Raw genomic sequence first — 12,310 nt, 5'->3', positions numbered from 1 at the left:
TTTCCAAGACTGAGCGCCTTCTTATATCCACCCCACCCCCCCCCCACCCCCACTCTAGCTCTAATCTGCTTTCTGACTGTTCTATCAATGTCGGCAGCCTCACTATTTCCCCATCACCCCGAGTCAGCTGCCTCGGAGTTACACTTGACTCCAATCTTTCCTTCAACTCTTACATCCGATTGCTCACTTCATTATGCCACAACTTCCTACGCAATATCTCCACAGGTCATCAGTTTCTGAGCGCTGACTAAGCAACTAATTCACTCCCGGCTTAATTTCTAATCTTGACTACTGCATTAACCTACTAACTGGCCTCCTCTCTCCCACTCCCCCGCCCTTTAATCCATCCTAAATGCCTCTGCCAGGCTAATCCACCTATCCCAATGCTCAGTATCTGCTGCACCTCTCTGAGAGTCCCTTCACTGGCTCCCCATTCACTGAAAATTTTTATTTGAAATTCTCATCCTGAACTGCAAAGCCCTACAAATATACTCCAGCCCCTCCCCCTAGGATCCAACAAAGACCTGTTCCTTGCTTTATTATCTCCTCTCCCCATGCTAGACTGCAGGACTTCACTCGTGCAGCACCAACCCTCTGGAACGTCCCCCCTCGCGCTGTCAGACTTTCCCCTATTCTGCCTACTGTTAAATGCCCCCTAAAGGCAATTTGTTCAAGGAAGCCTACCACCCAACTCAGTAACAACTTAATTCCACTCACCCAATGATTGCCCTCTGTATTAAAGGGACCTTCCGGTCAAAAATGAAATACACATAGTTGAACTACATCTTTGAATAGAAACATCATTGATTGCAATATACATGTATTGGCAAAAATGCTTCTAGTAAAAGTTATTACTGTTTTAGTGTTTTCTCTGCACGTGCATGTGAAGCATAGCTAGATATTCTCAGTGCACCAGCATTTTAAATACAGCAGCTGCTCAGAGCACCAGTGGGGCTTGTATCATGTCAGCAATTAACAAAATGAGTCATTACCAGATGGTACAAGCACCTTAGGCTCTCTGAGCAAGTGCTGTGTTTAAAATGCTGGTGCACGGTGCATACTTAAAGGGACACTCAAGTCAAAAATTAAACTTTCATGATTCAGATAGAGCAACAATTTTAAACCACTTTCCAATTGTATAGCCACTTTTTTTGTTTAATAAGCATGACTTGAATCGAAGCTGTGCTTCTTTTTCGTTTTGTGTTTGTATTCTTGCAAAACTGCTGCCATATAGTGGTCCAGAAACGTGCACGCTCCTGAGTTTACCTCCCTGCTTATCATGTCCCTTTAACTTTTGTTAAAAGTACATAATTGTTGGTTATACACTTGGCTGACAGCAGGTTTTGCGCAATAGCCCGGGTGCTAAATATGTTTTAAAAACACAACTCTGTTACTTAAGATAAACTGGTTTGTAAATAATGTTGCAACAAAGTCATTACACAATTTGTGCTGAATATATAAATATATATATATGTCTTGCTTAAAGGGACACTGAACCCAAATGTTTTCTTTCGTGATTCAGATAGAGCATGACATTTTAAGCAACTTTCTAATTTACTCCTATTATCAAATTCTTTTCATTCTCTTGGTATCTTTATTTGAAATGCAAGCATGTAAGTTTAGATGCCGGCCCATTTTTGGTGAACAACCTGGGTTGTTCTTGCTGATTGGTGGATAAATTCACCCACCAATAAACAACTGCTTTCCATGGTTCTGAACCAAAAAAATAGCTTAGATGCATTCTTTTTCAAATAAAGAAAGCAAGAGAATGAAGAAAAAATGATAATAGGAGTAAATTAGAAAGTTGTTTAAAATGTCATGCTCTATCTGAATCACAAAAGAAAAAAATTGGGTTCAGTGTCCCTTTAAAAGGACATGAAACCCAAAAAAAATTCTTTCATGATTTAGGTAGAACATATAATTTTAAACAACTTTCTAATTGACGTCTATTATCAAATTTGCTTCATTCTTTTGGTATCATTTGTTGAAGGAGCAGCAATGCACTACTGGTTTCTAACTGAACACATGGGTGAGCCAATGACAATCGGTCTATATATATGCAGCCACCAATCAGCAGCTAGAACCTAGGTTCTTTGCAGCTCCTGAGCTTACCTAGATAAACCTTTCAGCAAAGGATAACAAGAGAAGGAAGCAAATTAAATAATAGAAGTAAATTGGAAAGTTGTTTAAAATTGTATGCTCTGTCTAAATCATAAATGTCTAATTATGACTTTACTGTCCCTTTAATTGAATAATAATATTAAAATGATAATATGTGCTAATGAATCTGCTTCAAATTCTTATATTTGACTGGAAATAAAACCGATTTTTTTTTTCTTTTGTGATTCAGACAGAGCATACAATTTAAAAAAATTGTTTCTAATTTATTCCTATTATCAGATTTGCTTTGTTCTCATGCTATTCTTTGTTGCATACCTAGGTAGGTACAGCGCACATGCTCGGAGCACTAGAGGGCAGGAAATACATCTTCCATTCTTGCATAACTGATGCTATATAGCGTTTTCAGACACTGCTCCTAAGCCTACCTACCTGCCTTTTCAACAAAGGATACCAAGAGAATGAAGTAACAATAAAAAGTAAAATGGATTTATGTTTTTAAATTTTACACTGTATCTGAATCATGAAAGAAAAATTTGGGATTTCATGTCTCGTTACAAAAAAATATAACTAATTTTACTGACCTCTTAAAGGGACAGTCTACACCAGAATGTGTATTGTTTAAAAAGAAGGGTTGGTGCTGCACGAGTGAAGTCCTGCAGTCTAGCATGGGGAGAGGAGATAATAAAGCAAGGAACAGGTCTTTGTTGGATCCTAGGGGGAGGGGCTGGAGTATATTTGTAGGGCTTTGTAGTTCAGGATGAGAATTTCAAATAAAAATTTTCAGTGAATGGGGAGCCAGTGAAGGGACTCTCAGAGAGGTGCAGCAGATACTGAGCATTGGGATAGGTGGATTAGCCTGGCAGAGGCATTTAGGATGGATTAAAGGGGGGGGGGGAGTGGGAGAGAGGAGGCCAGTTAGTAGGTTAATGCAGTAGTCAAGATTAGAAATTAAGCAGGGAGTGAATTAGTTGCTTAGTCAGCGCTCAGAAACTGATGACCTGTGGAGATATTGCGTAGGAAGTTGTGGCATAATGAAGTGAGCAATCGGATGTAAGAGTTGAAGGAAAGATTGGAGTCAAGTGTAACTCCGAGGCAGCTGACTCGGGGTGATGGGGAAATAGTGAGGCTGCCGACATTGATAGAACAGTGAGAAAGCGGATTAGAGCTAGAGTGGGGGGGATATAAGAAGGCGCTCAGTCTTGGAAATGTTATAGGGACACTAAACCCCCAAATTTTCTTTCATGATTCAGGTAGAGAATACAATTTTAAACAACATTCAAATTTACTTCTATTGTCTAATTTGCTCCATTCTTTAGATATCCTTTGTTGAAGAAATAGCAATGCAATTGGGTGAGCCAATCACACGAGGCATCTCTGTGCAGCCACCAATCAGCATCTACTTAGCCTATCTAGATATGCTTTTCAGCAAAGGATATCTAAAGAATGAAGCAAATTAGATAATAGAAGTCAATTAGAAAGTTTTTTTTAAATTGTATGCTCTTTCTAAAGGAAAAATGTCGCGAGGAAACTGCTGCATTCACAGCATAATAAATCGGCCTCTAGAAATAGATTCAATAGCCCTGGTCTTGTGGTTGTGTTTTAGGTTTTGCAAGAGCACTAAATGGCAGCTACCTACGTATCTCTTCAACAAAGAATATAAAGGGAACAAAGCAAGTTTGATAACAGAAGTCAATTGAACACTTTTTAAAAAATATAATGCTCTGTGTGAATCACAAACAAACATTTAGGAGTTTCATATCCCTTTAAAGGGACAGTCAGCACCAGAATTTTTGTTGTTTAAATAGATAGATAATCCCTTTATTACCCATTCCCCAGTTTTACATAACCAGCCCTGTTATATTAATATACTTTTTACCTCTCTGATTACCTTGTATCTAAGCCTCTGCAGACTGCCTCCTATTCTTTTGAAAGACTTGCATTTTAGCCAATCAGTGCTGACTCCTAGGTAACTCCATGGCCTCTATTTATGAAAGGTCTTGCGGACCTGATCCGACAGTGCGGATCAGGTCCGCAAGACCTCGCTGAATGCGGAGAGCAATACGCTCTTCGTATTCAGCATTGCACCAGCAGCTCACAAGAGCTGCTGGTGCAACGCCGCCCCCTGCAGACTCGCGGGCAATCAGCAGGGAGGTGTCAATCAACCCGATCGTATTCGATCGGGTTGAATTGCGGTGATTCCTGTCCGCCTGCTCAGAGCAAGCGGACAGGGTCTTTAGACCGCTGCTTCATAACTGCTGTTTCTGGCGAGTCTGAAGACTCGCCAGAAACACGGGCCAGCAAGCTCCATTCGGAGCTTGATAGATAGGCCCCCATGGGTGTAAGCACAATGTTATCTATATGGCCCACATGAACTAATGCCCTCTAGCTGTGAAAAATTAACTAAGATAAGAGGCAGCCTTCAAGGGCTAAGAAAACAGAATTTATGCTTACCTGATAAATTACTTTCTCTTGTGGTGTATCCAGTCCACGGATTCATCCTTTACTTGTGGGATATTCTCCTTCCTAACAGGAAGTGGCAAAGAGAGCACACAGCAGAGCTGTCCATATAGCTCCCCCTCTAGCTCCACCCCCCAGTCATTCGACCGACGGTTAGGAAGAAAAAGGAGAAACCATAGGGTGCAGTGGTGACTGTAGTTTAAAAATAAAAACCACCTGTCTTAAAATGACAGGGCGGGCCGTGGACTGGATACCCCACAAGAGAAAGTAATTTATCAGGTAAGCATAAATTATGTTTTCTCTTGTAAGATCTATCCAGTCCACGGATTCATCCTTTACTTGTGGGATACCAATACCAAAGCTTTAGGACACGGATGAAGGGAGGGAACAAGACAGGTACCTTAAACGGAAGGCACCACTGCTTGTAAATCCTTTCTCCCAAAAATAGCCTCTGAAGAAGCAAAAGTATCGAATTTGGAAAATTTGGAAAAAGTATGCAGCGAAGACCAAATTGCTGCCTTACAAATCTGTTCAACAGAAGCCTCATTTTTAAAAGCCCATGTGGAAGCCACTGCTCTGGTAGAATGAGCAGTAATTGTTTCAGGAGGCTGCTGGCCAGCAGTCTCATAGGCCAAACGGATGATGCTTTTCAGCCAAAAGGAAAGAGAGGTAGCGGTCGCCTTTTGACCTCTCCTCTTACCAGAATAGATAACAAACAAAGAAGTTGTTAGTCTGAAATCCTTAGTTGCTTGTAAATAGAACTTTAAAGCACGAACCACATCAAGATTGTGTAACAGACGTTCCTTCTTTGACGAAGGATTAGGACACAGAGAAGGAACAACAATTTCCTGGTTAATATTCTTATTAGACACAACCTTAGGAAGAAAACCGGGTTTGGTACGCAAAACTACCTTATCTGCATGGAACACCAGGTAAGGTGAGTCATACTGTGAGGCAGATAACTCTGAAACTCTTCGAGCAGAAGAGATAGCTACCAAAAACAAAACTTTCCAAGATAAAAGTTTAATATCTATGGAATGTAAAGGTTCAAACGGAACCCCTTGCAGAACTGAAAGAACTAAATTCAGACTCCATGGCGGAGCCACGGGTCTATAAACAGGCTTGATTCTGACTAAAGCCTGACTAAACGCTTGAACGTCTGGTACCTCTGCCAGACGTTTGTGTAAAAGAATAGACAAAGCAGATATCTGTCCTCTTAAGGAACTAGCTGATAATCCTTTCTCCAATCCTTCTTGGAGAAAGGACAATATCCTGGGAATCCTAATCTTACTCCATGAGTAACCCTTGGATTCGCACCAACAAAGATATTTTCGCCAAATCTTATGGTAGATTTTCCTGGTGACAGGCTTTCTAGCCTGAATCAGGGTATCGATAACCGACTCAGAGAAACCACGCTTAGATAGAATTAGGCGTTCAATCTCCAAGCAGTCAGACGCAGAGAAATTAGATTTGGATGTTTGAAAGGACCTTGAAGTAGAAGGTCCTGCCTCATTGGCAGAGTCCATGGTGGAACGGATGACATGTCCACTAGGTCTGCATACCAAGTCCTGTGTGGCCACGCAGGTGCTATTAGAATCACTGACGCCCTCTCCTGCTTGATTCTGGTAACCAGACGAGGAAGGAGAGGAAACGGTGGAAACACATAGGCCAGATTGAAGGACCAAGGCGCTGCTAGAGCATCTATCAACACTGCCTGGGGATCCCGGGACCTGGACCCGTAAAGAGGAAGTTTGACATTCTGACGGGACGCCATCAGATCCAATTCTGGAGTGCCCCATAGCTGAGTCAGCTGGGCAAATACCTCCGGGTGGAGTTCCCACTCCCCGGGATGAAAAGTCTGACGACTTAGAAAATCCGCTTCCCAGTTGTCTACTCCTGGGATGTGAATTGCTGAGAGGTGGCAAGAGTGATCCTCCGCCCACCCGATTATTTTGGTTACTTCCATCATTGCTAGGGGACTCCTTGTTCCCCCTTGATGGTTGATGTAAGCTACAGTCATGAAATCTGATGAATTTGGCCGCAGTTAGCTGAGGCCATGCCTGAAGAGCGTTGAATATCGCCCTCAGTTCCAGAATGTTTATCGGGAGAAGAGCTTCTTCCCGAGACCATAAGCCCTGAGCTTTCAGGGAGTCCCAGACAGCCCCCCAGCCCAACAGACTGGCGTCGGTCGTTACGATGATCCACTCATCGTAACACATTCCCTGAGACATTCCCTGAGACAGGTGATCCTGAGACAACCACCAGAGAAGAGAATCTCTGGTCCCCTGGTCCAACTGTATTTGAGGAGACAAATCTGCATAATCCTCATTCCACTGTTTGAGCATGCATAGTTGCTGTGGTCTGAGGTGTATCCGTGCAAAAGGGACTATGTCCATTGCCGCTACCATTAGTCCGATTGTCTCCATGCACTGAGCTACAGACGGCCGAGGAATGTAATGAAGAGCTCGGCAATTAGTTAAGAGTTTTAACTTTCTGACACCACATTCACTTTACCCTTCCGAGAGGGACCCTATTGCTTAGAGCCGGTGGACAGCTCTGCTGTGTGCTCTCTTTGCCACTTCCTGTTAGGAAGGAGAATATCCCACAAGTAAAGGATGAATCCGTGGACTGGATACACCTTACAAGAGAAATTAGCATATGAACCTTCTAGGTTTAGCTTTCAACAAAGAATACCAAGAGAACAAAGCAAAATAGGTGATAAGTAAGTTGGAAAGTTGTTTAAAATGACATGCCCTATCTGAATCATGAAAGTTTTTTTTTTTACTAGACTGTCCCTTTAAAAGAAATATTCTTTTTTTTTTCCAGATTATATAAGTAACATAGCAGGTAAAAAAAGTAAAGTCACATTAATAGAAAACATATTTACCCCAAGCTTTCTTTTCTTTAACTGTTCATCAGAACATGTTCACTATTTCTGGCTATTCAGCTTTAAAGGGACGTGCATACCATTTTAAACAATTCAAATTTGCTTTAATTATTACATTTAAATTTGCTTCATTCTCTTGGAATCCTTTGAAAAAGCAGTAATGTACTACTGGAAACTAGCTGAACACATCTGGTGAGCCAATGAAAAAAACAGATATATGTAGCCACCAATCAGCAGCTAGCTCCCAGTAGTGCATTGCAGCTCCAGGTATGTGTTTTAACAAAGGATACAAACAAATTAGATAATAGAAGTAAATTGCAAAATTGCTTGAAACTGTATGCTGTATCTAAATCACAAAATAAATATTTTGGGTTTCACGTCCCTTTAACCCCTTAATGACCGAGGACGTGCAGGGAACGTCCTCAAAAAAAGGCAGTTAACGCCTGAGCACGTACCATGCACGTTCTCGGTGTGGAAAGCAGCTGGAAGAGATCCTGATCGCTTACAGCTGCTTTCCGGTTATTGCAGTGATGCCTCGATATGGAGGCATCCTGCAATAACCTCTCATGGCCATCCGATGCAGAGAGAGCCACTCTGTGGCCCTCTCTGCACCAGACATCGATGGCCGGTATCGTTGGTGGGTGGGAGGCGGGTGGCGGCCATCGCTGGGCCCAGTGATGTGGAGGGGGGCGGGATCGTGGGCGGGGATGACCGGGGGCGCTACACAGCAGCATATGTAAATATGCTATACAATATTTTTTTTAAAAAAAAACAAAAAACAAAGATTCACTTTATTTTTGTACTGGCAGACTTTCTGCCAGTACTTAAGATGGCGGGGACAATTGTGGGGTGGGGGAGGGAAGGGAGCTGTTTGGGAGGGATCAGGGGGTCTGATGTGCCAGGTGGGAGGTTGATCTCTACACTAAAGCTAAACTTAACCCTGCAAGCTCCCTACAAGCTACCTAATTAACCCCTTCACTGCTAGACATAATACACGTGTGATGCGCAGCGGCATTTAGCGGCCTTCTAATTACCAAAAAGCAACGCCAAAGACATATATGTCTGCTATTTCTGAACAAAGGGGATCCCAGAGAAGCATTTACAACCATTTGTGCCATAATTGCACTAGCTGCTTGTAAATGATTTCAGTGAGAAACCTAAAATTGTGAAAAATTTTACTTTTTTTAAATTTGATCGCATCTGGCGGTGAAATGGTGGCATGAAATATACCAAAATGGGCCTAGATCAATACTTTGGGTTGTCTACTACACTACACTAAAGCTAAAATTAACCATAGAAGCTCCCTACATGCTCCCTAATTAACCCCTTCACTGCTGGGCATAATACACGTGTGGTGCGCAGTGGCATTTAGCGCCCTTCTAATTACCAAAAAGCAACGCCAAAGACATATATGTCTGCTATTTCTGAACAAAGGGGATCCCAGAGAAGCATTTAAAACCATTTGTGCAATAATTGCACAAGCTGTTTGTAAATAATTTCAGTGAGAAACCTAAAGTTTGTGAAAAAAATTGTGAAAAAGTGAACTATTTTTTTATTTGATCGCATTTGGCGGTGAAATGGTGGCATGAAATATACCAAAATGGGCCTAGATCAATACTTTGGGATGTCTTCTAAAAAAATATATATATATACATGTCAGGGGATATTCAGAGATTCCTGGAAGATATCAGTGTTCCAATGTAACTAGCGCTCATTTTGAAAAAAAGGGGTTTGGAAATAGCAAAGTGCTACTTGTACTTATTGCCCTATAACTTACAAAAAAAGCAAAGAAGATGTAAACATTGGGTATTTCTAAACTCAGGATAAAATTTAGAAACTATTTAGCATATGTTTTTTTTGGTGGTTGTAGATGTGTAACAGATTTTGGGGGTCAAAGTTAGAAAAAGTGTGTTTTTTCCATTTTTTTCCTCATATTATATAAAAAATGTTATGGTAAATTATAAGATATGATGAAAATAATGGTATCTTTAGAAAGTCCACTTAATGGCGAGAAAAACGGTATATACTATGTGTGGGTACAGTAAATGAGTAAGAGGAAAATTACAGCTAAACACAAACACCGCAGAAATGTAAAAAGAGCCTTGGTCCCAAACGGACAGAAAATGGAAAAGTGCTGCGGTCATTAAGGGGTTAAAGTATCCACCTCTACCAAACATACAGCAATTGGAACCTGAAATAAAACTCTAAATTTGAATATCTTACCATCAACTTGAGGTTTATTGTCTTCTTCAGTTGGAGTAAGTGAAGAGGTCTCAGGTTTCTCTTTAGGGACCTCTTCAGTCCATTTCTCAGCGCTCTGTTCCTTTTGTAGGGCCACATCTTGCTTGGGTTCTGGGATGTCCTGAGATTCCGATACCAAATGCGAGGTTAAATCCTCAGGGGGACACTCAACTGCAATCTGGTCAGCTTCTGTTAACTGTGGTTCTGACACAGGGTCTGTCCAAAGGATAAGATAGAATAAATCATGTGATTATGGTTCAGATACCAAATCAAATAAATAATGACAATTAAAGGGACAGTCTAGTCAAAATTAAACTTGCATGATTCAGATAGGGCATGCAATTTTAAACAACTTTCCAATTTACTTTTATCATCAAATTTGCTTTGTTCTCTTGGTATTATTTGTTGAAAGCTAAACCTAGGTAGGCTCATAAGCTAATTTTTAAGCCCTTGAAGGTCGCTGTTTATCTCAGTGCATTTTGACAGTTTTTCACAGCTATACAGCGCTTGTTCATGTGTGCCATATAGATAACAGTGTGCTCACTCCCGTGGAGTTATTTATGAGTCAGCACTGATTGGCTCAAATGCAAGTCTGCCAAAAGAACTGAAATAAGGGGGCAGTCTGCAGAGGCTTAGATACAAGAGTTAAACAGTATATTAAAGAGACAGTAAAGTGAAAAGTAAACAAATAAATTTGACAGAGCACATTTTACAACATTTCAAATTTTCTTCTATCATCAATTTTAGTTTGCTTGGTATCCTTTATTAAAGAGTAATCCTTGGTGAGCTCAGGAGCGTGCACGTGTCTTTAGCTATCTGGCAGCAGTGTCTGCAACAAGATTTATAGCAATGTTATACCTACAAAAACTGCTGCCATACGGCTAGATTTAGAGTTTTGTCGGTAAGGACCCGCGTAGCTAAAGCTGGCTTTTTTCTGGCCGCACCATAAAAATAACTCTGGTATTGAGAGTCCACATAAAGGCTGCGTTAGGCTCCAAAAAAGGAGCGTAGAGCATATTTAACGCAGCTTCAACTCTCGATACCAGAGTTGCTTACGGACGCGGCCAGCCTCAAAAACGTGCTCGTGCACGATTCCCCCATAGGAAACAATGGGGCTGTTTGAGCTGAAAAAAAAACTAACACCTGCAAAAAAGCCGCGTTCAGCTTCTAACGCAGCCCCATTGTTTGCTATGCGGAAACACTTCCTACGTCTGCACCTAACACTCTAACATGTACCCCGAGTCTAAACACCCCTAACCTTACACTTATTAACCCCTAATCTGCCGCCCCCGCTATCGCTGACCCCTGCATATTATTTTAACCCCTAATCTGCCGCTCCGTAAACCGCTGCTACTTACATTATCCCTATGTACCCCTAATCTGCTGCCCTAACATCGCCGACCCCTATATTATATTTATTAACCCCTAATCTGCCCCCCACAACGTTGCCTCCACCTGCCTACACTTATTAACCCCTAATCTGCCGACCGGACCTGAGCGCTACTATAATAAAGTTTTCTCTTGTTAAGTGTATCCAGTCCACGGATCATCCATTACTTATGGGATATTAACTCCTCCCCAACAGGAAGTGCAAGAGGATTCACCCAGCAGAGCTGCTATATAGCTCCTCCCCTAACTGCCATTACCAGTCATTCTCTTGCACCCAACGACTAGATAGGATGTGTGAGAGGACTATGGTGATTATATTTAGTTTTATACCTTCAATCAAAAGTTTGTTATTTTATAATAGCACCGGAGTGTGTTATTCCTTCTCTGGTAGAATTTGAAGAAGAATCTACCTGAGTTTTTACTATGATTTTAGCCGGCGTAGTTAAGATCATATTGCTGTTTCTCGGCCATCTGAGGAGAGGTAAACTTCAGATCAGGGGACAGCGGGCAGATTAATCTGCAAAGAGGTATGTAGCAGCTTATTATTTTCTGACAATGGAATTGATGAGAAAATTCTGCCATACCGATATAATGTAAACTCAGCCTTTAATGCAGTAGCAGCAACTGGTATCAGGCTGTCATGTATGTATATTTTACACTTCAGTATTCTGGGGAATGGCACTTCACTGGAATTATACTGTGTGCATAAGACTTTAGCCTAATTTGCAGGGACTGGCAACAGGCTCTTTAATAACACTTAATTTATGTTAAACGTTTTTTGCTGGCATGTAAAATCGTTTCATTTTCTGAGGTACTGGGTGAATAAAATGTTTTGGGCATTATTTTTTCCACTTGGCAGTTGTTTTATTTAATTTATGACAGTTTACTGATCTCTCTCACTGTTGTGTGTGAGGGGGAGGTCAAAAAATTCAGTCAGAAGCTCATTGTATTTCCTGCATGATCCGGTTCATCTCTACAGAACTCAGGGGTCTTCAAAACTTGTTTTGAGGGAGGTAATCATTCACAGCAGAGCTGTGAGATTGTAGTTGACTGTGATAAAAAACGTTTATTTCTGTAACTTTTTTTTCTGCTATCAGGGTTAGTTATCCTTCGCTAATGGGAACAAGCCTTTGCTAAAATTGTGTTTTTTACAAAGATTTGATGCTATAACCTTTCAGTTTATTAACTTTCAACTGTCATAACTCTTTCTGTGCT

The 12,310-nt window shown here is 41.2% G+C and overlaps 1 protein-coding gene across 3 annotated transcripts in view; it reads right to left on the bottom strand.

Annotated features, from left to right (window-relative positions):
* The window catches only part of CCDC9 (coiled-coil domain containing 9), a 453,629-nt gene that overhangs the window by 104,949 nt on the left and 336,370 nt on the right, over window positions 1–12,310 (bottom strand). For all 3 annotated transcript variants that reach the window (XM_053721824.1, XM_053721823.1, XM_053721825.1), the window contains exon 14: window positions 9,689–9,922. In XM_053721824.1, coding sequence (XP_053577799.1) covers window positions 9,689–9,922 — 234 coding nt within the window. The remainder of the gene's footprint in view (window positions 1–9,688; window positions 9,923–12,310) is intronic.

The sequence above is a fragment of the Bombina bombina genome, chromosome 7, assembly GCF_027579735.1.
Source record: "Bombina bombina isolate aBomBom1 chromosome 7, aBomBom1.pri, whole genome shotgun sequence".
Classification (NCBI taxonomy): Eukaryota; Metazoa; Chordata; class Amphibia; order Anura; family Bombinatoridae; genus Bombina; species Bombina bombina.
This window is presented reverse-complemented; position numbering and strand designations above follow the sequence as displayed.